At 38.2% G+C, this 25,959-nt stretch overlaps 2 protein-coding genes across 2 annotated transcripts; one reads left to right on the plus strand and one right to left on the minus strand.

The window, feature by feature from the left end:
• Positions 1-3,171: 3,171 nt before the first annotated feature.
• LOC134753410 (small ribosomal subunit protein mS35) lies at positions 3,172-4,477 on the minus strand. Its single transcript, XM_063689299.1, has 2 exons — positions 4,153-4,477; positions 3,172-4,000 (listed from the first exon to the last, which is right to left on the minus strand). The coding sequence occupies exons 1-2, from the start codon at positions 4,378-4,380 to the stop codon at positions 3,203-3,205; spliced, it is 1,026 nt and encodes a 341-aa protein (XP_063545369.1). The 5' UTR covers positions 4,381-4,477; the 3' UTR covers positions 3,172-3,202.
• Positions 4,478-5,059: 582 nt separating this feature from the next.
• LOC134753386 (uncharacterized) lies at positions 5,060-25,959 on the plus strand. Its single transcript, XM_063689270.1, has 9 exons — positions 5,060-5,585; positions 10,514-11,857; positions 13,225-13,279; positions 16,038-16,124; positions 17,384-18,676; positions 19,124-19,503; positions 20,947-21,062; positions 23,294-23,444; positions 24,351-25,959. The coding sequence occupies exons 1-9, from the start codon at positions 5,496-5,498 to the stop codon at positions 24,555-24,557; spliced, it is 3,723 nt and encodes a 1,240-aa protein (XP_063545340.1). The 5' UTR covers positions 5,060-5,495; the 3' UTR covers positions 24,558-25,959.

The following is a 25,959-nucleotide window of genomic DNA, read 5'->3' on the forward strand; positions in this document are numbered from 1 at the left end:
TCCCGGGCTAGTCTCATCAAGTGCCCCGTGATTTTTCGAATGTCATTCACCCAACGAGCCAACGGACGCCAGGCGCTTCTTTCATCCGAAAGCGGCCACCAACATTTTGATCCACCTGCCATCACTCTGCCTGGCAACATGTCCCGCGATATATAAAGTTAACCTCATGCAGGCGTGGCTCACTCCGCGATTTCGTCGCGTCGCTACAAGTACATGCGGCCCACACCAATTTTGGTGTCTAGCCATAGTAATTGCCGCGCACCGCTACACAACGGACGCCTGCTCGCGCTTGCGCCATCTAGCGGTCATAACTGTCTACCTCGTAAGGCCCACCATACAAAATTTATCTATTTTTAATTTGAACCTTGTTGTATAGAAGATTAGGGTGACTTTCGTTTGTTTTAGAAAAGAATGAAACAAAAGAAATGCTACTTAATTCAGTTAGTGTAAGGTTCAAATTAGATTGAAACAGAGTGTACATTGTAATGCACATTGGGCCTTACGAGGTTAATAGACGCGTTTTGTTAGAGAGTGAAACTTCTGTACCTAGAAGTTCTACTAGAACTATTATTTATTATGTGCCTCATGTGCCATTTGTTATTAAATTAAATTAAAATTCATTTATTTCGAGTATCTGTGACTTATAAGTACATAATACATATTACAAAGATTAAACAAAACACAAACATTAACACGATAACATTAAACAAAAACTACAAAAATTACATTACATTAATTTACATTACATTAAATTACATTAATGTAGGTAGCTGTGGTAAATACATTGACACCCTTCATCTATTTCTCAACGTGTTTACCACAGTGCTGCCGGGCGTATGAAGTCCGCAGCAAAATGTGATATACGGACAAAACTTGTCCGCAATCATTTCTAGGACGCTGTTGGAGCTGGCGCGGACGCGTCGCACCAGGGACGCGGCTCGCAGGCGCATAGTAGCTTTAAAACACGCCACATGCGCCTCCGCAAACATCCCTGACGCGCTGCAATATCGCGGCAGCCCCATCAGCGCCCTAAACGCGTTATTATATTGTACTTGTAGGGCCTTATACGAATTCAGGGTGAACTTTCACCACAGACTGCAGGTGTAAAATGTTGTGCAAAAAGCTCTAAACAATGTCACTTTACTCTCCTTTGCGCACCGAGCAAATCTGCGTGCAATCATATTAGCTCTGATCGATAAGGCCCTACGTTCCCGTTCTATGTCAGCATCGTCCCTGAGGTCGGCAGTAACTATATGACCTAAATATTTGTACTGGTATACCCTTTCTAGGGCAACCGTGTTGAGTCTGATAGGTGGTATTACTGACGGGATTTTAGACTCGACCCCAAACACCATGTACTGACTTTTGCTTGTATTATATTTTAGACCGTGCGTGTGTGCGTAGTCTTCACACACTTTAAGCAACCTTCTGATGCCACAGACTGACGCACTCAACAGCACCATGTCGTCGGCATAGCTCAAGTTGTTCATATTAACCCCGTCTACGTGACAGCCCACATGCATGCTGCTGAGCGCGACAATCAGCTCGTTCATATATAGGTTGAAAAGTGATGGTGAGCTCAACCCCCCTGCCTCACTCCACATTCCAACCTATATGTCTCAGACAATGTACCTGCCCATCTCACGTTATAAGTACCTATCCAAAAATGTCACGCACACGCCAAAAGACTCCATAGAAGGGGAGAATTAAGGGGAGACTCGGGTCTTTAACAAGTTGAAAATAACTCAAAAGACAGAGAAGAGATTTAATAATTGCCGCGACTCGCATATATACACAATTACACTAACACAACACTTACACAATTGCTACATGAACTTGAACATAAAGGCCGCCCCCCCCCCCACATCAAGAGCGAGAAAGCGATATCTCTTTCTCGCTCTTACTTATGGGTGCGTCGCACAATGACTTTGGTGCGGTGCGATGGTGTGTTAAAGCCTGTGTACGACATAAAGCGTTGCACAAACTTTTATGTAAGGTCCTGGCAGAATATGAGTAGAATATCAGCGATGTGGCTTGCCGCATCATCATGCTGAGCCAGCGCCAATTAGCTCCATGCATGAATTTATTTTAATTTTTAGATTCATAATTTATATCGTTGGAACACCGGAAATGATAAAAATATTTTTGTAAACCTTAACATTATTTTAATAAAAAATATTTAAAATGTTGAAAATTTTTGAGCGGTTGAAACGCTCATAATTTTTGGCGCGAATGAGGGCTAACGCGTATGAATTCGCCGCTAGGGGCGCTAGTGTAGATGGTGGTCTTTTCCATAGTTCGAAATGTCAAATGTCACTTGTCACTTCAATGACTGACAGCTGTTCTATAGTCTTTTGGACCACCATCAACAGAGGCGCCAACTGGTGAGCAAAAAAACGATAGCCCTCATTCGACAGAGCGTGATGACGTCACACGTTGGGCGGCCCAACTGACGTTTGCTACTAATGACACTAATCTGTCGAACGTGTGACGTCACGTGGCGTTTCGAGCGTTTCGCTCACTAGCTTTTCGCGGGCAAATTTTTGTACTTTTTATTTATAATTTTAAGTAATTAAATGGTAATTTAAAAGCGGAAATGCATTTGTAACATGATATAACGGTAACAAACATCCGAATAAAACATATTTCGTTCAAATATAAACTTCATGCATGAGGCTAATTCTCTGCCACGACACATGGTTATGTCCTTTTATGTTTTTATTTCTTTGTTCATATCGTGTAATAATAGGTTTTCTTTTAATTTAAGCTGGTTAATAAATCTCTCTTTGTAATTACCTAATTACCATGTATGTTGTGGAAATGAACAAAATGTTTATCTATCTAATTATGAGTCTGAAAAACGCAGTCGTGTTTTAAGACAGAGGACTCAATGGACTTGACTCTTAACTAACACAAATAGATCTTTTCTCAGACTTTTCAACTCTTTTACAGCTAATCCCTATTCATAAATCTTTTAGTAAGTATTTTTCATATTGTAACTAAGGGTGGTATTCCATCTGTCCAATGTGTATTTGCGTCTCACATTTTTCTTAGTGAGAGAGTGAGACACAATGCACATAAAATCAAGAAATTGGATAGGTGACCCTAAATCACTATTTCAGTTAAGTAGAAAGGTGCATTTTCATGATAGAACATATAAAATTATACAAAAACACTAAATTACCATTTATTTGTACAAATTCTACACTTTCTCAGGCAGCCCCAAAAGTTTCCGGACTGATGATCCATATTGTTTCAATGTGGCATCACTTTCACCCTCGTTCATCAAGTTAGACAACGCTTCAACATATCCAGGGCCATTTGGGATCTTTGAAACATCAAAATTGTTATAATCATCGTCAGATAAATTAACCTCCTCATTATTTGATCTTAAATGCCAATTAATCAAATTCTTTTTAGATTTATTTAAGTTAAAATCGTAATATTCCATATCAGATTCAGTTTTAGTCTTCTCCCAATCTTCAAAGTTCCATGACTCATGATAGAGTGCCGTTAAAAGATAGTTGACGTAATCCAAATTCTGTTTGCGGAGCGGACATCGGTCAGCGGTGATGGTGACTAAATCTGTCTTATCATCGTAGCGGTCTCCGACAAGCCGGAGGAACTTGTCCCGAGCGTGCTTATCCAAGTTTAATGAGGACACCTTTATTCTTAGAGTGACTATCCTAGCCAATGGGTTACGGATTGACGGACTGGCATGGCAGTAATCGGACGTTATAAGCTCTTGAGGATAATGCTTTTCAATGGCTTCTTCGTAGTTCAGTTGTTTCGGCCATTCGGTACAGAAGCTTTTGATGGCTTCACATTGAGCTTTGATGACCGGTGGAGTAAGGTGGAGGAAGTTAGGTATCTTCATGAGTTCTGCGTTAGCCTTCTTGCCCGGTGGAGCCATTCCTTTAGGCACGTAGCCCTGCCGAAGCGGCAGAGGCACTGACGACGGGTGGAAGGTTTTTGGACCTGGCCAGACGTTACCCCAGTTCTGAAATAAAGTTTATTCAAATTAAAGACTATTTAGCCATCCACGGTTAAAATGTACTATGTACTCAGATTGAGTTATTATTTCGTGGAAATAAGAAAATAGGTTCAACTATGTAAGGTTACGTTACATTTATAAGCTTTTTTTTTAAATACCTGGTCAGTGGCCATCCTATCTCCTCTGTCAGGTTGCACATCGGCTCTCCGGGCAACTTTACGCTGTTGTCTATGCGTTTTTCGCATAATATCTAAAACTCTAAATTCTTCCTCCTCTTCATCCTTTTTTAAGGTTACATCGGCTGCAGTGGAACTCGACCGCCATATTTTCGCGTTAAATACAGTTACAAGATTGTTAGGCTTGTAATGCTTAATAAATACACTCATGTTTAAGCTTATTTTAAACAAATTCTATTGTTATTATAGAAGTGCCATTTTTTTTAGGTTATAGTTATTCGTTTTCAGCCATTTTTTCCCTTTTTTTTTTAATGGCCCATGGCTGGTGTGGCTTGCGTCTGCCTCTACTTATGCTGAGGCCACACTAACGGGAAACGCGTTAATTATCGCGTTAATTCGACGTTTTTCATATAGTTTGTCAAAGGACTGTCTCCTTTCAAACATTGACAGAGAGAATCATACTATCTTTGTCTTACACTAGTACTAGCACCCAAAAGAAAAGGTTGAGTATAGTTTTTTTTTTGTTCCTATTTACTGACAAGATTTGCTTGACCAACTATACGGCCACACAGGGATTATCGCGATAATCAAGGGCGACAGTGGGCGACAGGCGTTTCCTGTCGTTTCCCGTTAGTGTGGCCCCGGCATTACATATATCAAAACTTTCTTTATATAAATAACTCTTTTTCATACATTATAATATACACATCTATTCGTAATTTACTCATCAATCTCATCATATATACCTATTGAATAATAAATAAAGCACTAAATATTTAACTGTTTTTTTTCTGCTATGCAACACTCATGACTCGTCTGTCAAACTTGAATGAAAGTGAGTGTAGGGAGTATAGTTATACATAGCGATTCTATACAATTACAAAAAGTAAACGTTTGAATATTAAGGAGTGCCTGAGTCGTGGTAGAAACTTTAATTCAGTCAAAAAAAATCTGTTTCTAAATTGTGATCTACATACGCTATCATACATATTATGTAGTATCAAAACGTACAGTACTTTCTCGCCAACTACCCGCGTGGAGTCACCTCAATTACTATGCGACTGAAATAGGATGCATTTGTTAACTGTCACGTTGGCGCTAGTATCAACGCAAATATTCCGGAAAAGAAAGAGAGATCCGATTATTTCGAACGATAACTACGGACAATAGAAACAAATTCAGTTAAACCATAACAAATGTCATTCACATCACAAGTTCACAAAAGGCTGTATGCTGTATTGCGTGTACTTATTTGAGTATTTCGTTTAATTTTCCATCCGAATCTCATAGTAAATTATTTGAGAAATAAATATGAGTGATTAAAAATGACTGAAAACAATCGAAAAAGGTGCAGAAAATCTAAATTAGTGCCGAGGGAATGTGTTGACTATGTCGAAGATGTTTCGGTTTTGCAGGTAGGCCATTTTGTAAGAATGCAGTTTGTGGGTACGCGATATAATTGCTGTGACACATGTTATTTTACTATGCGGATTTGAATGAATTTTTAATTAAGAATGGTTTATGTTTGAAAATCAGTAGTATCAGTACCCCCATTTTTCGTAGCTTTTAAATAAATTACTACAAATAACAAAGATATGCTAAGTACTCGGATGTGGGTAGACGTCATAGATTTAAGTTACGATATACATTATTTTAATTAAATCAGTACATTGTTAGCATGTATGAGGCATTATATACATCTAAAATTATACACATTCGAATTATTAGTTTTGTAAATTGTTATTTTCCTTAATAAATTAACGATTTTAGGTTTTATTTTTACACGCTTTTTACGCATGCGTGATGGAAAACACGTATATACCTTCTAAATTTTCTAATTTTTTTGTTAGGTTTCATGATCAGAGATATTTATGGAATTCCTGAGTATATCATAACATTGAAGATGAAAATGAAGTTTTTACTATGCCAAATTCAACTGATACCATTGCATTGTTCAATTTAGTTGTGTAATAGTAGGTTTTCTGTAGCAGCCCCTGGTACATTTAGAGCAAGCTAATCTGAATTGTGACTGATTATGGTTTAAATAATATATAATATGTTTTTATTTACCAATGCCAAAGTAAAAGCTTGCAATTTTTGTAAATTAATGATATTTATTTTATTTTATTTATTGTAGAAACAACAGAAATACAGTCACCATCAGATATATTAGAGCGGCCAAGGTGTTCACAAATATCTGAACAAAGCCTGCTATGAATAAATAAATAATAACAAATATTATAGGGACATTCTTACACAAATTGACTAAGTCCCACGGTAAGCTCAAGAAGGCTTGTGTCACAACACAGACAACGATATATATAATACTTATACAAATACTTAAATACATAGAAATACACAACACACAGACACAGACAGCCAGACAGACAGAGTCTTAGTAATAGGGACCCGTTTTTACCCTTTGGGTACGGAAACCTAATAAGGTATGCAGTACATTCGACATAGCACACTAAAAGCTAAGTAACAATAAGGCAAATTACACAAAGATATAAAGAAAAGCTTTTGGGAATCTGATGCCGGATATGATGCTCAAAATTCACAAAACCTATGTTAGGCCTATATTGGAGTACGCATTTCAAGTATGGAGCCCTTATTTTATCAAGGATATTGAGATGTTGGAGAAAGTTCAACGTAGTTTCACCAAGATACCGAAGAAACTCAAAAACATGTCCTATGAAGAAAGACTACAATTCTTAAAGCTCACAACCTTGAAGGAGTGCAGAGAACGCGGAGATCTGATTGAGATATACAAAATACTAACCCAACACTACGACCTTAAAGATTTCCATAAGATGCTAGAACGCAATAGTAACAACCGTCTGAGAGGTCATCAGTATAAGCTGGTGTCTCACAGGTCCTACAATAATCCTCATAGACACTTCTTTAGCAACAGAGTGGTCAACGCTTGGAACAAACTCCCAGGGGATGTAGTAGCGGCCCAAAGTGTCAATGAGTTTAAGAATAAATTAGATAAGCACAAAGCAAATTCTACTCAACACTGAGAACTTGCTTTATGACTCTGGATACAGGCATTATCAGTTGTTTAAACTGCCTGCCTGCATTACAAATAATAATATCAAGTTACAGGTATTGATAGCTATGGTGGCATAATTAAGGTAAAGATAAAGATAAGATAAAAATAGTTTATTATTCAAGTAGGCATATTACAAATTACAATGCGCTTATGAACGTCAAACAAAGCTACGCCGGTGCTAACCCTACGCCGGTGCTAACCCTACGCCTCTGCCTCGGGAAGATTTAAATCCCCCCTAAATTAACCTAAATTTAGTAACAACTGTCTGAGAGGTCATCAGTATAAGCTGGTGTCTCACAGGTCCTACAATAATCCTCATAGACACTTATTTAGCAACAGAGTGGCCAACGCTTGGAACAAACTCCCAGAGGATGTAGTAGCGGCCCAAAGTGTCAATGAGTTTAAGAATAAATTAGATAAGCACAAAGCAAATTCTACTCAACACTGAGAACTCGGTTTATGACTCTGGATACAGGCATTATCAGTTGTTTAAACTGCCTGCCTGCATTACAAATAATAAATAATAAATAAATTGGAGTAGGGTATCCCAATATGGGACCGGCAACGGCAAAAATAAAATGTTAGATTTAAAATGCAAAAATTAACAAGTTTACATAACATTGACAGTTAATCTTCTGTAAGGTGTCCCAGATTTCTCTTTATTTGGAACACACCACGCATTCAGATTTAGTTTTCAAAACAGCATAAAACTTAGTTTTTGTCAGGGGTATTCTATTATTTTATTTTTGAAATAGGAGGAAGAAAATTGAATATTAGTTACCATATAATATTTGTTGCAAATTTAGAGACAATATTTTCTAAGGCATTTTTAGGGTTCCGTACCCAAAGGGTAAAAACGGGACCCTATTACTAAGACTCCGCTGTCCGTCTGTCTGTCTGTCACCAGGCTGTATCTCATGAACTGTGATAGCTAGACAGTTGAAATTTTCACAAATTATGTTTTTATTTTTATTTTATTTTATAGCCTTTTATCAGAATATGTCGTTTGTTTAATTATCTTCCATTGCTAATTCTGTGTGCCCTTTGGCAAAGGCCTCCCCCAACATTTTCCATTCTTCTCTCTTCTGCAGGGACCGGCCCGCTATCCCTTATCGGGGTTTTATAAGGGTATTGCATAAGGCTTAACTCACCATACCCTTTGCCAGACGAAACCCTTTGTTTTGCTTTTAAAAACCCTTATATAAAGCTACCACATTTGAGTAATCGGTAGCCCAAATACCCTTACAAAACCCTTATCATCCGCTCACCAACACCTTGCATATTGGTTATAAGGGTTAGCCTTATAAAGGGCTTCCCTTTTAGCATATAAGCGTGCTAATTTAAGTCGTCTACCTTATTCATAAAGCACACATTACTTCGAATCCGAGCGATCGTCGGCGGCGACGGCGGCGTTCTTTGACTAGGCACGTATTTTCTTTCCTTTTCATACACTACCGTAGATATATACTAATCCTGTCTCTTTCATGCAAAGGGAAACCTTTATAAAAAGCGCTTAAAGATAAGGGTAACCCTTATTAAGGGCTAGCCTTATTTTTGGTTAGCTTTTCGGTAAGGGTTAGTCAAAGGTAAGGGTATGAATGGGCTTGCAGTTCAAAAGGGAAAGTCTTTCAATGTGTTAGCCGTGTTTAAGTGTTGCCCATTGAAAGGGTTTTATCGCGGAAAGGGTTGTCCGGTCCGTGCTCTTCTGTGCCAGTCTATTCCAGGTTTTGCCAGCTGTCTTTACCAGTTCATCCTGCCATCTTCTGAAAGGTTTTCCTCTCTTTCTCTTGCCTTCTCTTGGGTACCATAGTGTTGCTGATTTGTTCCATTTGTCTTCTGATGACACACAAATGATGTATCAAAGGGTAAAAACGGGACCCTATTACTAAGACTCCTCTGTCTGTCTGTCCGTCTGTCTGTCACAAGGTCTGTCTGTACCTCATGAACCGTGATAGCTAGACAGTTGCAATGTTCGTAGATGATGTATTTCTGTTGCTGATATGACAACAAATACTAAAAACAGAATAAAATAAATATTTAAGTGAGGCTCCCATACAACAAACGTGTTTTTTTGCCGTTTTTTGCGTAATGGCTATATTCCGCTTCCTTTTAAAAGGACAGATTCAAATTGAATTTTGACTATAATGGAATAAAAGAAGGTTCCAAATTCAAAACTGCTAAAGTGACTCTGGGACTTGGAAGTTTAGCTTAGCTTCAGATTTTGACTCGGTAACCAAGTGTAAATTATTAAAGTCCCCGGCAAGCTCGGCCGAATTGCACCTTTTCATACAAACGTAGTTCCGCTCTCATTTTAAAACTACGTGTTGGATTGTAATGAAACTTTGCACATGAAATGATATGAGGTATATCTAGGTCTGTAATTAGTTTATATAAAAAAAAAGCCTTTTTATTCCATAACGACTAATAAAACATTTACAATCTTAAAAAAATATTTAACCTTACATACTATAGTGTTATGACCTCTGTCGGGTATAGGCCTTCTCCAACCTCTTCCACCATTCTTGGTCTTGTGCCTCCGAAAGCCAGTTGTGGGATATCTTTTCAATATCGTCTGCCCCTCCAAACCTACATATCTGCACGTATAATGTAAGAACACTCTCTTCAGAGGAAAGGATGGTCGAGTTGAGGCATGCACTGCAAAATGTGAAATATTGTGAGGCCTAGCAGAAGTAAGAAGAGAGGAATACCAAATTAGTTTATCTAGCTCCAGTTTATTAAACAAACGAAATAGAGCAAAAACAAGTTTTGTATGAAAAACTTAAATTCACTGTATTTTTTTAACTATGGTATATGAAGCTACATAAACTAATTACAGACATAGATATACCTTATCCTATTGTAAGTACAAAGTTTCAGAGCAATCTAGCTAGTCGTTTTAAGATGAGAGCGGAACTACGTTTGTATGGAGAACCGAGCTTGCCATAACAACATTCCATAATATACTTTCCACTAAAACTAACTTTGACTCAATATAAAAATTAAACTTTAGTCTAGAATTCTAGATGTTTTGAGAGATCTAGTAACATAGATTGATACATTTATTGTACCATAACGTTAAGAATAACATTATTAAGTTTTCTTTTACTGATTTCTTACACATTATTTTCATATTTCTCATATAGGACTTATTGAACAACTTTATATAAAATTATATTAAATAAAGGAAATATTAACAATTATCCATCTGTGGGCCTCTGTGGCTCTGCTTAGGTAACGATTCCAATGTTTTTATACACATTTATAAACAATTCTATCTCCATATTCCAGGAGCCCGCCCAAAAGAAGCTCCTTCTGGAAAAAATCAAGAAAGAACCAGAAGACTACATCCCACATGAACATAACCCCTCGACACATAAATTCTCAGTGGAAGTGGAAATCGAAGGCATGGACACTGCAGCCCCCGACGAGGACGCTCCCGATTACATGAAGTACCTCTTCAGTCTGTCCAAAGAATCAGAAGAAACTGCGGAGAATCCACAAAACTTAGATTACGCTGATAATACTTTACTATTAGAACAAAAACTTACCATACCAGTGACCGAGGAAGAGAAAAATTGCATCGTAGATGTGAAGAAATTGCAGAAAATGCTAGTTATACTTCATAGGAAATACCCAAAGCAGCTAGAAGTTGTAATGCATTGCAGGAATCAATGGGGGCGGGCGTTCCATGAGAGATGTGCTACTGAATTTAAGAAAGCTCCTAATGAAATCCTCTTACAAGATGTACTTGCTAGATGGAAGCAGTGGACAATAGTGACTAGGGCTAAAGAGAGCCCGTACTGCTATAAGTGCTATATTTGCGACAACGGTTGGTGGACATACACAGAATTCGTTGCACATTTAACTCGGCACACAGCATATAAACTGCAAATACAAACTAGAAACTTAGAGTGTGATATAGTGGCGTATGAAGGCGACTCTCCGGGTGTTAGAGACGTTGAAATACATGGTAAATGCACTAAATGCGCTAAAACTTATAACCATCATTTGACTAATAAGAGAGAAACGGATGCATATTACTATTGCAACTATTGCGATGAGAGATTTCAAACGTGTAGAACCTTAACTAAACACGAAGGTGCATGTCCTCGAAATCCTATAAGAGTCCTAGCTATATCTAAAGCTGGTAAAGAATACTCATTCTTCGATTTCTCTTGCGTTGTATGTCAGACTCTCTTCTTAAGTAATCCTGACTTGGAAGAGCATATGATCATATGCCACAAAGTGCGATCAGACGAACCTATAGTCACTGTGTTCAAAACATGCAAAGATTGCGAACAAATTTATTATAACTTCTACTGTCATGTGTGTCTGAAAAAGAACTTTGTCACGGAATGCAAGCATTGCTTTAGAAAATTCCAAAACAAGCAAATGTTAGAGCATCATTATAGGATGTGGGACAAAATTGCGCAGTGTAGTATTTGCGAGAAATATTTGGTGAAAAGTTGTATGGCAGCGGAGCACTATGCGTTGCATAGCGATGAGTTTCTGTTGGTGCATCGGTGTCTAGTGTGTAAGAAGCTCAAAGTGTTTGCGAGCGATGAAGCGATGAGGAATCACATCAACAAGTATCATAAGAGGTTTGATGCGAGGCGGCCGAAAACTGATAAGGTAAGAATTGCACAGTTGATGATATTAATATTCGAATATAGAGGATGGAATTTTTTGAATGGGGCGCTAGGCGCAGCTACCGGATCCCATGCTTCTACGTGGAAATGGTCTTAGATCTTGAATAAAAAAATATTTATAGATGTTGGGGGTCATCCATTAATTACGTCACACGTTTAGGGGGAGGGAGGGGGGGTCAAGAAGATGTGACATGTTGCGTCACAAACTTCGTGACGTCGCTTTAACCAAAGATAGATATAACTCCGTAATAGATGGATACAGTCTAAGGAAAAAACGTGCCTCGAAAATCAAGAAAATTTGATTCTCGTTCAGAGGGCGCTACTAGTTTTGGCCTACAGTCGTATAGATGGCGTTGACGGTTTCGTTTGTTATTTAACAATTTTAACGCATATCAGTGAAAGAACATGGGTCAAAATCATAAAAATAATTAATGCAAATTAAAAAAATCATTTATCTATATTTAAATACATTCTATCGTATTTTTATAAATCTTCATTTTTAGTTTTAAAGTCTGTCGACAGATGGCAGTGAATTTACTGGGGTTACAAAATTTACTATGACAGTACCACTCTAGTATAAGTTACTCTATGCTTTAACTTCATCTGTACCCGAAATTTGTTTTAATGTTTTTCTTGTTCTTGTAGGTACAGTTAAATAACTAGTTTTTATAATGATAAATCGTTTTTATTCTTGTATTTTTTTTTCCTAATCGGTTTAGTGCTAGTTTAGTGTCTTATATTGCTTTTGTTAAAAAAAAAAATCCTTAGTTAAAATTGCTGATTTCGTTAAAAAAAATTTTTTGTGCAAATCGATTCCAATTCTGTTCATTTTCTTTAATTTGTGGCTTTTCTAATGCCCCAATCTAGGTAACCTAGGTTGGTCTCATAAGAGGCTTTGATTGAACCACAACATTACTTAAGCAATACCATAGAGTAACTTATACTAGAGCGGTACTGTCATAGTAAATTTTGTAACCCCAGTAAATTCACTGCCATCTGTCGACACACTTTAAAACTAAAAATAGATATTTTTAAAAATACGATAAAATGTATTTAGATATGGATAAATGATTTTTTTTTTTTGCATTAATTATTTTTATGATTTTGACCCATGTTCTTTCACTGATATGCGTTAAAATTGTTAAATAACAAACGAAACCGTCAACGCCATCTATACGACAGTTGGCCAAAGCTAGTAGCGCCCTCTGAACGAGAATCAAATTTTCTTGATTTTCGAGGCACGTTTTTTCCTTAGACTGTATCCATCTATTACGGAGTTATATCTATCTTTGGCAATACGCACAAACACTAAACATAAGCATAAACAATTTCTGTTTTTTTTTCTTGCAGATTATTATGCCAACAATAATGCTGCAGCAGTGTATGGTCGATCAAGTGAAGAAAAGTAAGTTAAATACTTTTTATACCCCTTTAGAATTTTTAAGTCTTCCCGCCATCTCCTTTTCGGTCTGCCTTTACGCCGGCGGCCAACTGGTTACCTTTCATACTATCTTCTTTTCCTGTTACCCCCTGCTGGGGTGTAGGGCTCGAATCTTGTTTTTCCATTGACTACGGTCTTGGGCAGCTTGGGTAACCTCCTCCCACCCCATCCCCAATACACCCAGCTCTTGCTCCACAGAACGACGCCAAGTGGATTTAGGGCGACCATGTTTCCGCTTGCCGGGCATCTTCCAGGTCAGGGCCACTTTGGATAGGTGGGTGTCAGGTTTCCTGAGGATATGTCCAATCCAATGCCATTTCCGCGTCTGTATCTCCTTGTGTACGGGTGTTTGTCCGGTTATTCTCCATAAGTGAGCGTTTGTGGTCCAGTTAGGCCAGAAGATGCGAAGGATTTGCCTTAAGCATTTGTTCACAAACACTTGGAGCTTCGTCATTAGATCTTTGCGGACAAACCACCCGTTTCGCACCCGTACAGCAGCACGGCCTTTACATTGGAATTGAAGATCCTCACTTTGGTTCTTCTCGTCAGGGTAGAGGAGTTCCACACAGGTTTAAGCTGGCCGAATGCGGCTCGGGCTTTGTTTATTCGTCCTTTCAAACTATACAGGGTGGAAAAAAATAAGTGCATTCCCGTTGCCAGGGAGGTTTTGGGATTATACTTAGCAACTTTTACTATGGGACTACCAACGAAAAAAATGTACCCTCCCATAGAAAATGGACTAGATATATGAAACAGCCAAATTTTTTTTCGCGATTTCGGGGTTGGTCCCATAGTGAAAGTTGCTCAGTCTAATCCCAAAACCTCCCTGGCAACGGGAATGCATTTAGTTTTTAGCGACCATGTATACTCGTGTAACAAAAACTTTCTGTAACGTAATACCATAGAGTAACTTATACTAGAGCGGTACTGTCATAGTAAATTTTGTAACCCCAGTAAATTCACTGCCATCTGTCGACACACTTTAAAACTAAAAATGAAGATTTATAAAAATACGATATAATGTACCTAGTCGGCTCATAAGTTCTGTCATATACATAGTATCAAATAAAATCAAAAGTTTAAGTTTATTCCGTATAATTTGTACAGCGTTTGAAAGCTTATAAACTAGAGAATCTAAATGTATAACATTTATTCAAAATGACCGCCATAATTATCTACACAGGCTTGAAGTCTTCGTGGCCAGTCGTCAATGGATTCACGCACCACTTTCATGTCGATATTGGCCACTGCCGTAGCAAGAGATTTTTTCAGCGAGTCTAGATTTGCATGAGGTTTTGAGCACACCTTTTCCTCTAAATACTGCCATATTTTATAGTCTAAAGGATTAAGATCTGTTCTAGAGGAGGGCCAATCTTCATGCCGTATAAAGTCGATTTTATTGGAGGCGAGCCAGGCTTGTGTAGACTTTGCCTTATGGGCTGGAGCAGAGTCCTGCTGGAAAACCCAATGCTGGTTTAGAAACATCGTATGGGATAGTGGTTTCACAATATTAGTCAACACCGTGTCTTGGTACACTTTGGCACTAGTTTTTACTCCTTTCTCACAAAAATGCATACTAGTGACGCCCGCATAAGAAACTCCCAGCCAAACCATCACAGATGAAGGGTGATGACCTCTTTGAATACGGGGAATGCTATTAGACGCTTCTTTACTATTGCGAGCGTACACTCTATCATTTTGTTTATTACAGTTTTCTTCTATGTCAAAAATTTTCTCGTCCGAAAACAGTATACAACGGTGCTTATTTTTAGCGTACTTCTTCAATAAAGCTTTAGATCTTTTAAGCCTTAAAGCTTTAAGCCGACCATTGAGAAGATGGCCAGTTTTTCGTTTATAAGCACGAAGTCTCAGGTCTTGATTAAGCACTCTTTTCACCGTGTTTTTGCTCAAACCCATCTGGAGGGCCATAACTTTTTGTTTCCTAGCGGGATTTCTAGCACTGCGTGCCCTAATTGCTTGTACAACCGCTGGAGTCCTAGCTGTACGCGGACGACCGCTTCTTTTCTTGTCATTTAAACTAGAGACCTCACTGTATCTTTCTATGGTACGATACACAAATCTTAGAGAGAATTTTAAATTTTCAAGTAGCTTAAAAATTTTAGTCGGCGAGTGACCACAACGATATAGTGCAATTATTGCGGTACGGCTATCTTTAAGCGTCCGCTCCATGTTGAAGAAAACAGAAAATTGCAAAATTATACTACTCAAATATTTAATAAAGATTCGAAATTCAAATGCAGAACGGTTTTTGTTTTAGGAGTTCCAAATTTAAATTTTAAAGGCCAGTGACAGAACTTATGAGCCGACTAGGTATTTAAATATAGATAAATGTTTTTTTTTATTTGCATTAATTATTTTTATGATTTTGACCCATGTTCTTTCACTGATATGCGTTAAAATTGTTAAATAACAAACGAAACCGTCAACGCCATCTATACGACTGTAGGCCAAAACTAGTAGCGCCCTCTGAACGAGAATCAAATTTTCTTGATTTTCGAGGCACGTTTTTTCCTTAGACTGTATCCATCTATTACGGAGTTATATCTATCTTTGGTAATACAGAATGATGGTCCCTTAAAATATGTTTTAAATAGAGTTAACTGTAATTAATCTAAGAGTTTTTCCTAGAAATAAAGAAATGTGCCCAAATTCTAAAAACGAGGTAATACACGTACCTGTAATCTAATTTTATATTTTTCAGATCCTCCGAAGCCCGTGACAAAATCCATTACCGCTAAAGCAACTAGTAAGGAGGGCTTCAAACTCACTCGAGGCGAGACTGTACCACGTAAGCACATCTAATGTTTATTTTATGTTGTTTTGTTTGTTTTATGTTTAATGTTTCTTTTTGTGTAATATATTATATGTTTATCCTATTAATTTTGTATGTATTTATATCCTTTATCTTTCTGGTACCTTGTTGTACATTTTGCTACATTTGTCACCCTCTTTTCACTTTCTCCTCTCATCTACTCAAAGGTTAACTGGAAGAGATCCCTCATAGGGATAAGTTCGCCTTTGTACATCTTATTATTTGTACCATGTAATTTTTAATGTGTATATTTGTACAATAAAGAGTTTACTACTACTACTACTAATGTTTATCTTAATACGTTCACTGCCAGCGGGCCGCTAGGCGGGTTCTCTGTTTGTTACAAAGCGGGAAAAACCGTTATCGGCTACAAGCGTAGCGCGTAGCTCGCGCTGGTAGTAAATGCGTTTTTACTATTGGTGTGTCGTCGGAAAGTTTCCGAAATTGCGAAATTTGTACAATTAGAAATTTCGGAATCTTCGCTAATTTTTGTATGGGGATCGAAATCTTCCGTTTCCAATATGGAAACTTCCTGAAATTTCCGAGAACTTTCAACTTTTTTTAAACTCCGCATGATGCACATGTAGGTACATTTGACATACAATTTATACATTGCAAGAGCCGTGCTTCATTAGGTGTGTGCTCTGGATTCTGGTGTTTTGGCCTCTAAACGCATTTATAAGCAGAGGTAAAATACCTATACAGGGTAGACTTGAATAAACTATCTATTACGTACTTCTTGAAGTAATTTTATACATATAGCGCTTAAGAGTCCTCGGCAAGCTCAGCCAAATTGCACCTTCCCATACAAAAGTAGTTCCGCTTTCATTTTACAACTACTTGTTGGATTGTAATGAAACTTTGTACATACAATGACATGAGGTATATCTAGGTCTGAAATTAGTTTCATATAGCTCGTTTATAAAACAAAAGAAATAGAGCAAAAACAAGTTTTGTATGAAAAACTTAAATTCGCTGTATTTTTTTAACTATGGTATATGAAGCTACATTAACTAATTACAGACATAGATATACCTTATCCTATTGTAAGTACAAAGTTTCAGAGCAATCTAGCTAGTCGTTTTAAAATGAGAGCGGAACTACGTTTGTATGGAGAACCAAGCTTACCAAGCTTAAGCGAAAACGTTTAGTTTAGAAGTATTTATTTTCCAAAATTAATAGGCTTCTTATATCACAGTACAACCTGTTTTATAAAATAAACTTTTTCTTTACAGAAATTCGAGTCTACATGCCAGCACATAAAAACAAGCCTCAAAAAACTGATGATGAAACTACATCGACAAATACTACAATAGCTCACGACGATACAATTACTATGAGACCTGACGCCGAGCCTACAGATATCACTCCCGTACAGATCAAAAAAGAAAAAGAAGATATAACTGTAATAATACCAAGACTGGTACCTATAAAAATAACAGCACCACCTAAAAAGGTAACAGTAATCAGTGTAAAGGCTATTAAAGTAGAAAAAATGGATATTGACGAAGAAAAGATAACTGAAACCGCACCAGGCGCTCAAAATCCAGTTGGTAAGGAAAAAGAAGGTACTAAGGAAAAAGAAGGTACTACAAAAAAAGAAGTTACTGAAGAAAATGAGGATCGTAAAGACATGAATAACATAATGGCAGAATTGACCGAATTTCTCGATATCAAACCTGAAATTATCAAAGAGGAAAAACTTTCTGATGACGAAGCAGCGCAAGCTACGAAGGAACTCACGAATTTACTCCAAATGTCAAACACGGAATCTGATATATCGAAAGTTTTTAAAGCTTCAAGCACTTTTGCAGAAGAAATAACAGATAACTCGGAACATTCTACAGTATTTCAGATATCTAAAACAGTATTAGAGTCAGTGAAACAAGAAAAACACGTAGTGCATGAAGATGAAGACCCAATAGCGGTGAGCCCTAATACATCAAGTCAAAGTGTCAGTGAAACTTCAGATTTGAGCGCTTTAAATTTAAAGCCAGAAGTCATACTTAAAGCTGGTTATAGAAAGAGAAAAATCTACAAATGTAATAAGTGTGATTTCTCAGGATTCCACAAAGAATACAAGGAGCATATTAATAATCATTGTACCAAACCTATCGCTCAAGAATTCGTCGCTGATGTCTACTATAAATGCACGAAATGCGATAGAGGATTTGCTACTTTAAAAAAGTATGCTTTACACTTTGATAAGCACGGCTACAATTATATGTCGTGCCCGCAATGCGGTCAAGATTTCGAGAGTGTAACTAAACTGATGCCACATCTAAATAACCATTTGAAAGTGCAATTCTTTAAGCTGCAGCTTATAAAAAGCTGCGAAGACACTGATAATTGTAAAGTGTATGAGTGTAAGAACTGTAAAGAGGTGGTGGGGCAGGAGATGTGGTTCGAGCATTGGGAGAAGCATCTGCAGCTGCTGAAGCCATCGGAGAAGGCGCCGCAGGAGAATATAAAGATTGGAGAGCACGGTGAACGTTCTCTTAATGCGGGCTCGCTGAAGGAAGTCTTAGGTAATATGTTTGCTTATATTATAGCATAATGAACTGTACTTGCGATAAATTTAAAGGTAAATTTTTGCCATTGATTTTGGTTGTCTCCTGACGCTATGGTTCTTTTAATCACAGCCCTGTGAAAGAAACGGAATGCGGAGGCTTAGTAGTAGGTTTCGTATGTCACCTTTTGGGTACGGAACCCTGAAAAGCACCCAGTTTCAGCTGTTTTTATCCCACGCAAAAAGTGGGTTGTTATATGTTTGACGCCAATGTCTGTCTGTCTGTCTGTGGCACCATAGTGGCTTTTTTAAGTGAAAGCGGTGTTTCTTAGCTATGTTTGATAGAACCCGATCCAAGAGTATCATCTCTTTTCCAAAATAATGTAAAACATTTTTGGCATATAGCGTAGGGTTATTTTTTAAATTTTTATTTTAATAGTTTTAATTTTTTTTCTCCAATTACCAGAGACTCTCACCAGACAATTCACGAACGAGAACAGGCGCGCAAAATCCTGCATCGTCTGTTCCCGTGTGTTCGAGCGGAAGAACGACACTAAACGCCACCTGATCGAACATCTTCTAGAGGACGCTTACGCCAACATAGTCACTAATCAGATGCTAAAATGCCAAATATGCGGCGATCTGCACAAAAAAACTGATAGTTACAAGAAGCATATGAGGGATCACGCTAATTTACCTATATACAAGTGTGGGCTATGTAATAAGACGTTCAGTGATTCGAGTAATTTCACTAAACATAAAAAGATACATAATTTGAAGGCGTATATATGTGATATTTGCAGTAAGAAGTTCCAAGCGAAGGCTTCCTTGGAGAAGCATATACAGGTTAGTTGTTGTTTGACGACCGGTCTGGCCTAGTGGGTAGTGACCCTGCCTGTGAAGCCGATGGTCCTGGGTTCGAATCCAGGTAAGGGCATTTATTTGTGTGATGAGCACAGATGTTTGTTCCTGAGTCATGGGTGTTTTCTATGTATTTAAGTATTTATATATTATATATATCGTTGTCTGAGTACCCATAACACAAGCCTCCTTGGGCTTACCGTGGGACTAAGTCAATCTGTGTAAGAATGTCCTATAATATTAAAAAGTAAATGTGTACAAAGGCGAACTTATCCCCTTAAGGCATCTCTTCCAGCTAACTTTTAAGTAACTGTGAGATACATACGAAATGGTACCGCCCAAAGCTTTAAAAGTAGACTGAAGTCGTGGCTCGAGGAGAATAATTTCTATAATTATCAAGATTTTTTCAATCTGCCTCTTGCAATATAAATAATTTTTTTTTTTGGTAACTAAACATATATAATGTATTCTAATAAATTAATGCTTAAAAATAAGTACTTAAATATACTAAATGTAAAATAATCTAATTATGTATTGACCTATAACTGTGTGTTATGAATAATAAATTTCATTTCATTCCGTAGTCAAACTAAGATAATATGAACATGAAGGCAAGACTTAGAAATACCTAACCCTTGTAACATAACTAAATACAATACGATGCATTAGGTGCAAAGGCATATATAGATAAACAAAATAACTACATATCATAAAAACAAAAACATATTAATACATACATACTTAAAAATACATAACTACGTCTATAAATAGTTATAGCAAAGGGGATATAATAGGATAGAGCGGTACTGTCATAGTCAATTCTGTAGCCACAATAAATTCACTGCCATCTATCGACACACGATTAAAACTAAAAATATCAAAAAATGTATTTATATATGAATAATTTTTTTATTTTATTTGCATTAATTATTTTTATATGATTTGACCCATGTTCTTTCATTGATATGTGTTAAAATTGCTAAATAACAAACGAAACCGTCAAATTCGAAAGTAGGCCAAAGGTAGTGGCGCCATCTGAAAATCAAATATTCTTGATTTTCGAGGCTCGTTTTTTCCTTAGACTATCCATATATTACGGATTTATATCTATCTTAGGCCTCATAGCCTAGTCTGTAGTGACCCTGCCTATGAAGAAGGGATCCCAGGTTCAAATCCTGGTAAGGTCAAGTCAAGACAGTGTCCACACAGAGCGAGCATACGCGCGAGGCAATTTCGTCGCGCACAAAAAGGGCCAGTGTGGACGTGCCTCGCGCGCGCCGCCTCTGTCGAGGCACGTCTACACTGACCAAACTGTAATTTTCTAGGGAATAAAAATATAGTTTAAAGTCTACATCTACATCTGGTTTGGTACTCTGACCACCGATGAACAGCTGCCAGACACCACCCTAAAATCAGATTTTATTGCAGATGCACATGGAAACAGACCCGATAACGTGCGACCAGTGCCAGCGCGTGTTCCACGACCGCTCCTTCTACAACCGCCACTACCGGCAGCACCACGACAAGATAGTCACCAAATTCAGGTATGCGGGCTTTTTAGGGTTCCGTACCTCAAAAGGAAAAAACTGAACCCTTATAGGATCACTCGTGCGTGCGTCCGTCCGTCTGTCACAGCCTCTTTGCTCTGAAACTACTGGACCAATTAAGTTGAAATTTGACACACATAATATATATAACATTTAAAACTTTCGCGGTTTGAACACATATTAATATATGTAATATATGTAACTCTGTGACCCAAAGACGGACATGTAATGTCAACAAAGAAATTTTAAACACAGGGGGCTCTTTTTAAAAATTAAATAAACTGAAGGTGAATTTATGAAACTGAACTGACTGTTTCTGGGGGGTAAATGAGAAAATTAAAAAATCGGCCAAGTGCGAGTCGGACTCGCGCACCGAGAGTTCCGTACTTTTTAGTATTTGCTGTTATAGCGGCAACAGAAATACATCATCTGTGAAAAACTGTCTAGCTATCACGGCTCATGAGATACAGCCTGGTGACAGACAGACGGACAGCGGAGTCTTAGTAATAGGGTCCCGTTTTTACCCTTTGGGTACGGAACCCTAAAAACAAAGTTTTGCAGACTATATCGTGTCATCTGTCTAAGTCGCTTTCCGCTGTCTGTCCGTCTGTCCCTATGTATTTATTTATTTTTTTATTTTATTAAAGACAACAAAATGGTCCAAAGAGTGTTAGTTGATCCTAGCCTACGTTAGTACTTAATAATAAACACAGATTTTGTCCCTTGACACAATTTCCACATCAAAGGACAATCAAGCTTATTAGCTATCATGTTTAAGATGCTATTACTGCTCCCACGTACCCTACTTAAGAGCGAGGCCGTTTTCTTACGCCAGATAGCGTCGAAGCTATCAGTCCGCGCCTCAGCAAACATAGTCGACGCGCTGCAGTATCGTGGAAGCCGCAGTAGCTGCAGCACCCTAAATGCGTTGTTATACTGTACACGCAGAGCATTGTAAGCCCGCTGCGTGTAATTGACCCACAGACTTGACGAGTACAGTGATGTGCAGTATGCCTTAAATAAGGTTATTTTGACAGAATTTGTACATCGTGCAAATCTGCGGGCCAGCATGTTCGCACGGACTGACAACGCTCTGCGCTCCCTCTCCATATCGGCATCGTCCCTCAGGTCGTCTGTCAGCAAATGTCCTAAGTATTTAAATTTAGTAACCCGCGTAAGTGGAACACCATTAAGTACAATGGGAGGAAAAAAGAAAGGACATTTGCTGCCAGCTTTAAAGACCATGTACTCGGTCTTTTTAACATTATATGAGAGACCGTGCGAGGCCGCATATGTCTCACAGACAGCAATTAGCCGGCGCAATGCAGTGACCGAGGGGGCCAACAGGACCATGTCGTCTGCGTAACTTATATTATTGACGCAGACACCGTCCACAAAACATCCGACATACATGCTGCTGAGCTCCTCGATCAATGCATTGACATATAGGCTGAAGAGCAGAGGCGAGCTCAACCCCCCCTGCCTTACTCCGCACTCCAGTCTCTGGGGATTCGACAACTCACCCGCCCACCTAACCGTATTCTCCTGGTTCAGGTACCAGTATCTAAACAGTGAGATCAGCTCTGGTGGAAGCCCTATATCACCCATCTTACGCCAGAGAATGTCGTAGGAAATCGTGTCGAAAGCTTTCGACAGATCCATAAAACATGCATAGACAGGTGTTTGCCTGTCCGTGTAATACTTGACAGTGTGTTTCAAACTCAAGATGGCGGCTTCCGTCGACAGCCCGGGAACGAACCCGAACTGCGCGTCATGTAACTTAACCTGTCTTTTTAAATACGAGTTGAGCACACTGTCAAGTACTTTTGCCACTATCGTGGCCAAAGAGATGGGTCGGTAATTTGACTTATCCGACACATCCCCTGTCTTATTCTTGATAACAGGCACCACCAGAGTTTTGACCATATCCTGTGGAAGATACGAGTGACCTAAACAGAGGTTGTACAAAAGACTAAGTACGCGAGGGAGGTGATTGCCAGCATACCGCAGAATATGTATGCTTAGATCTTTAAAACTACGTAACGGATTTTGATGCGGTTTTTTTTAAAGAAGAATGATTCAATAGGAAGGTTTATATATATGTATATTGTATAATTTGTAAAGGTTTTCTGTAAATTAGTTAAACTACCCGTGCGAAGCCGGGGCGAGTCGTAATTGATATAATAATCGGGATAGATTTTAACTGTTAACATGTTTTTTTTTTTCAGATGCATGCTCTGCCGAGAGAAGTTTCCGTCGCTCCGCCAGAAATGGGACCATCTGTGGGAGGTCCACAAACAGCGGAAAGAGATAGCTGACTGCCCCATATGCGGCGTCTCGTACAGGAAATTCATCGATGTGAAAAAACACGCTTTTCAGGTGGGTACACTACATTCATTCAAGTGGGTACGCTACATTTATTCAGGTGGGTACACTACATTTATTCAGGTGGGTACACTACATTTATTTAGGTGGGTACACTACATTTATTCAGGTGGGTACACTACATTTATTCAGGTGGGTACACTACATTTATTTAACTGGGTACACTACATTTATTCAGGTGGGTACACTACATTTATTTAGGTGGGTACACTACATTTATTCAGGTGGGTACACTACATTTATTCAGGTGGGTACACTACATTTATTTAACTGGGTACACTACATTTATTTAGGTGGGTACACTACATTTATTCAGGTGGGTGGGAGGGACACAGCATTTTTAACCCAACTTGTTAGTAGCAAAAGGCGCGAAATTCAAATTTTCTATGGGAGATCAACCCTTTACGACTACATTTTTAGGGTTCCGCACGCAAAGGGTAAAGACGGGACCCTATTACTAAGACTCCGCTGTCTGTCTGTCCGTCTGTCACCAGGCTGTATCTCATGAACCGTGATAAGCTAGACAGTTGAAATTTTCACAGATGATGTATTTCTGTTGCCGCTATAACAACAAATATTAAAAACAGAATAAAATAAATATTTAAGTGGGGCTCCCATACAACAAACGTGATTTTTTTGCCGTTTTTGAGCCTAATGGTACGGAACTCTTCGTGCGCGAGTCCGACTCGCACTTGGCCGGTTTTTTCTTAGACTATATTTGTGACATTTTCAACCAAAAGGTACCACATTGTCGCTTGTCAATAAGGTTGATTTCAAATTGAAGCTATATGAAAATAGCGCTTTATTTAAAACCGACAATAAGTACCCTTTTGATTGAGAATGTCACATCTATTTTATACACTATACTATCTTTGATTATGAATTACAAATTATTTTCAGGTACACGGCAAGCATATCACTCTCGCCAGTCTGTGGAGTTTACTCAATAAGATCAGGAATACAGATAGTCTGGCGGAGAGTCTGGAGTTGTTGAGGGGTAAAGGAGAGGGGAGCAAGAGTGAGAAGGTCAAGGAGGAACCGGCCAGCAGTGATGATGATTGTTTATTGATAGAGGAAGAACACGAGACTCTAGTTGTTTATGACTGACTGTTTTTAGTACTTGCATACTTGTAGAACAGGGGCTTGAGACTCTTTGATAGAGAAAGATAGTCTTATTGCGATTCCTATAAGAGGAAAGAGAAAATAGTACCATGCTTTGTCCTTATCACCGACCGGGTGGCATCATAGCAAAGATAGATATAACTCCGTAATAGATGGATACAGTCTAAGGAAAAAAACGTGCCTCGAAAATCAAGAAAATTTGATTCTCGTTCAGAGGGCGCTACTAGTTTTAGCCTACAGTCGTATAGATGGCGTTGACGGTTTCGTTTGTTATTTAACAATTTTAACGCATATCAGTGAAAGAACATGGGTCAAAATCATAAAAATAATCAATGCAAATAAAAAAAATCATTTATCTATATTTAAATACATTCTATCGTATTTTTATAAATCTTCATTTTTAGTTTTAAAGTGTGTCGACAGATGGCAGTGAATTTACTGGGGTTACAAAATTTACTATGACAGTAACGCTCTAGTATCAGTTACTCTATGATCATAGGTAGGAGGCGATGGCGAAATACCGAAATTTATAAGAGTGAAAGAGAAAAATCCTATGCTGCCCAAATTTTGTATGAATATTCTTTCTCTTACCCCCGGTCGCTCGGTGGCGCGTCTATAACTACTTGTATATACTATGTCTATGGTGTAGAAGGTACGGCCACGTCTGAAAAGATCGATACGGATAAAGTGCCATAAATATACACTACCTTAACCCAGGGCTCGGAACCGGTTTTTTTTAAAAACCCTGAAATAGGCCAATATTTTGAATTATTTTATGCTCATTACGTAGGACTGAATCACGAATTTAGAAAACAATTTTGCATTATTAAAATGTCCCATTAAAAATGAAATTATAAACAAAAGAACGTAATAATAACGGTATTTTTGTATGGAGCCAATACCGGTTTCCGACCCCTGCCTTAACCTTTTGAACGCCAATGACCGATGTATACGCACCGAAGATTCAACGACAAAGACCGATTAATCGTCTCGCGCCACAAATCTGACGGTTCCTGTGCTGCCCCCTATAGTTCATGCACGCTACCTATATAAAAATTATGAACGGAGATTTGTTAGTCTTATTTTGTGACTGTTTGAAAAATTGTATCGAAATCAGTTTAGTATCATGTTGACATGAATTGAGGAACGTATGTTTTGTTTAGTATTTTTTTTATTATAAACTGTAATAGATATCATACACTAAAGAAAAGTGACCAAGTCCACCGGTGGCCGAGGCGTTTGTTCCCTAGTTGTATTTTTTTATTGTTAAAATTGTAACTTTGTTAGTATAGTATTTTAGTACCAGGGCCCCATTTCACAAACGGTATTAGACTAATATTATTAGTCCACGAACTGTCAAATCGTATGGGTTGCCATGACAACACAC

The sequence above is a fragment of the Cydia strobilella genome, chromosome 26 (genome assembly GCF_947568885.1).
Source record: "Cydia strobilella chromosome 26, ilCydStro3.1, whole genome shotgun sequence".
Lineage (NCBI taxonomy): Eukaryota > Metazoa > Arthropoda > Insecta > Lepidoptera > Tortricidae > Cydia > Cydia strobilella.

Bases quoted from the DNA above. Each gene is read 5' to 3' on its own strand.
- LOC134753410 (XM_063689299.1), bottom strand. From the start codon at position 4,380: ATGAGTGTATTTATTAAGCATTACAAGCCTAACAATCTTGTAACTGTA. The intron at 4,001-4,152 runs GTATTTAAAAAA...ACTTTATTTCAG, and splicing joins ATAGGATGGCCACTGACCAG to AACTGGGGTAACGTCTGGCC.
- LOC134753386 (XM_063689270.1), top strand. From the start codon at position 5,496: ATGACTGAAAACAATCGAAAAAGGTGCAGAAAATCTAAATTAGTGCCG. The intron at 5,586-10,513 runs GTAGGCCATTTT...TCCATATTCCAG, and splicing joins AAGATGTTTCGGTTTTGCAG to GAGCCCGCCCAAAAGAAGCT. The intron at 11,858-13,224 runs GTAAGAATTGCA...TTTTTCTTGCAG, and splicing joins GGCGGCCGAAAACTGATAAG to ATTATTATGCCAACAATAAT.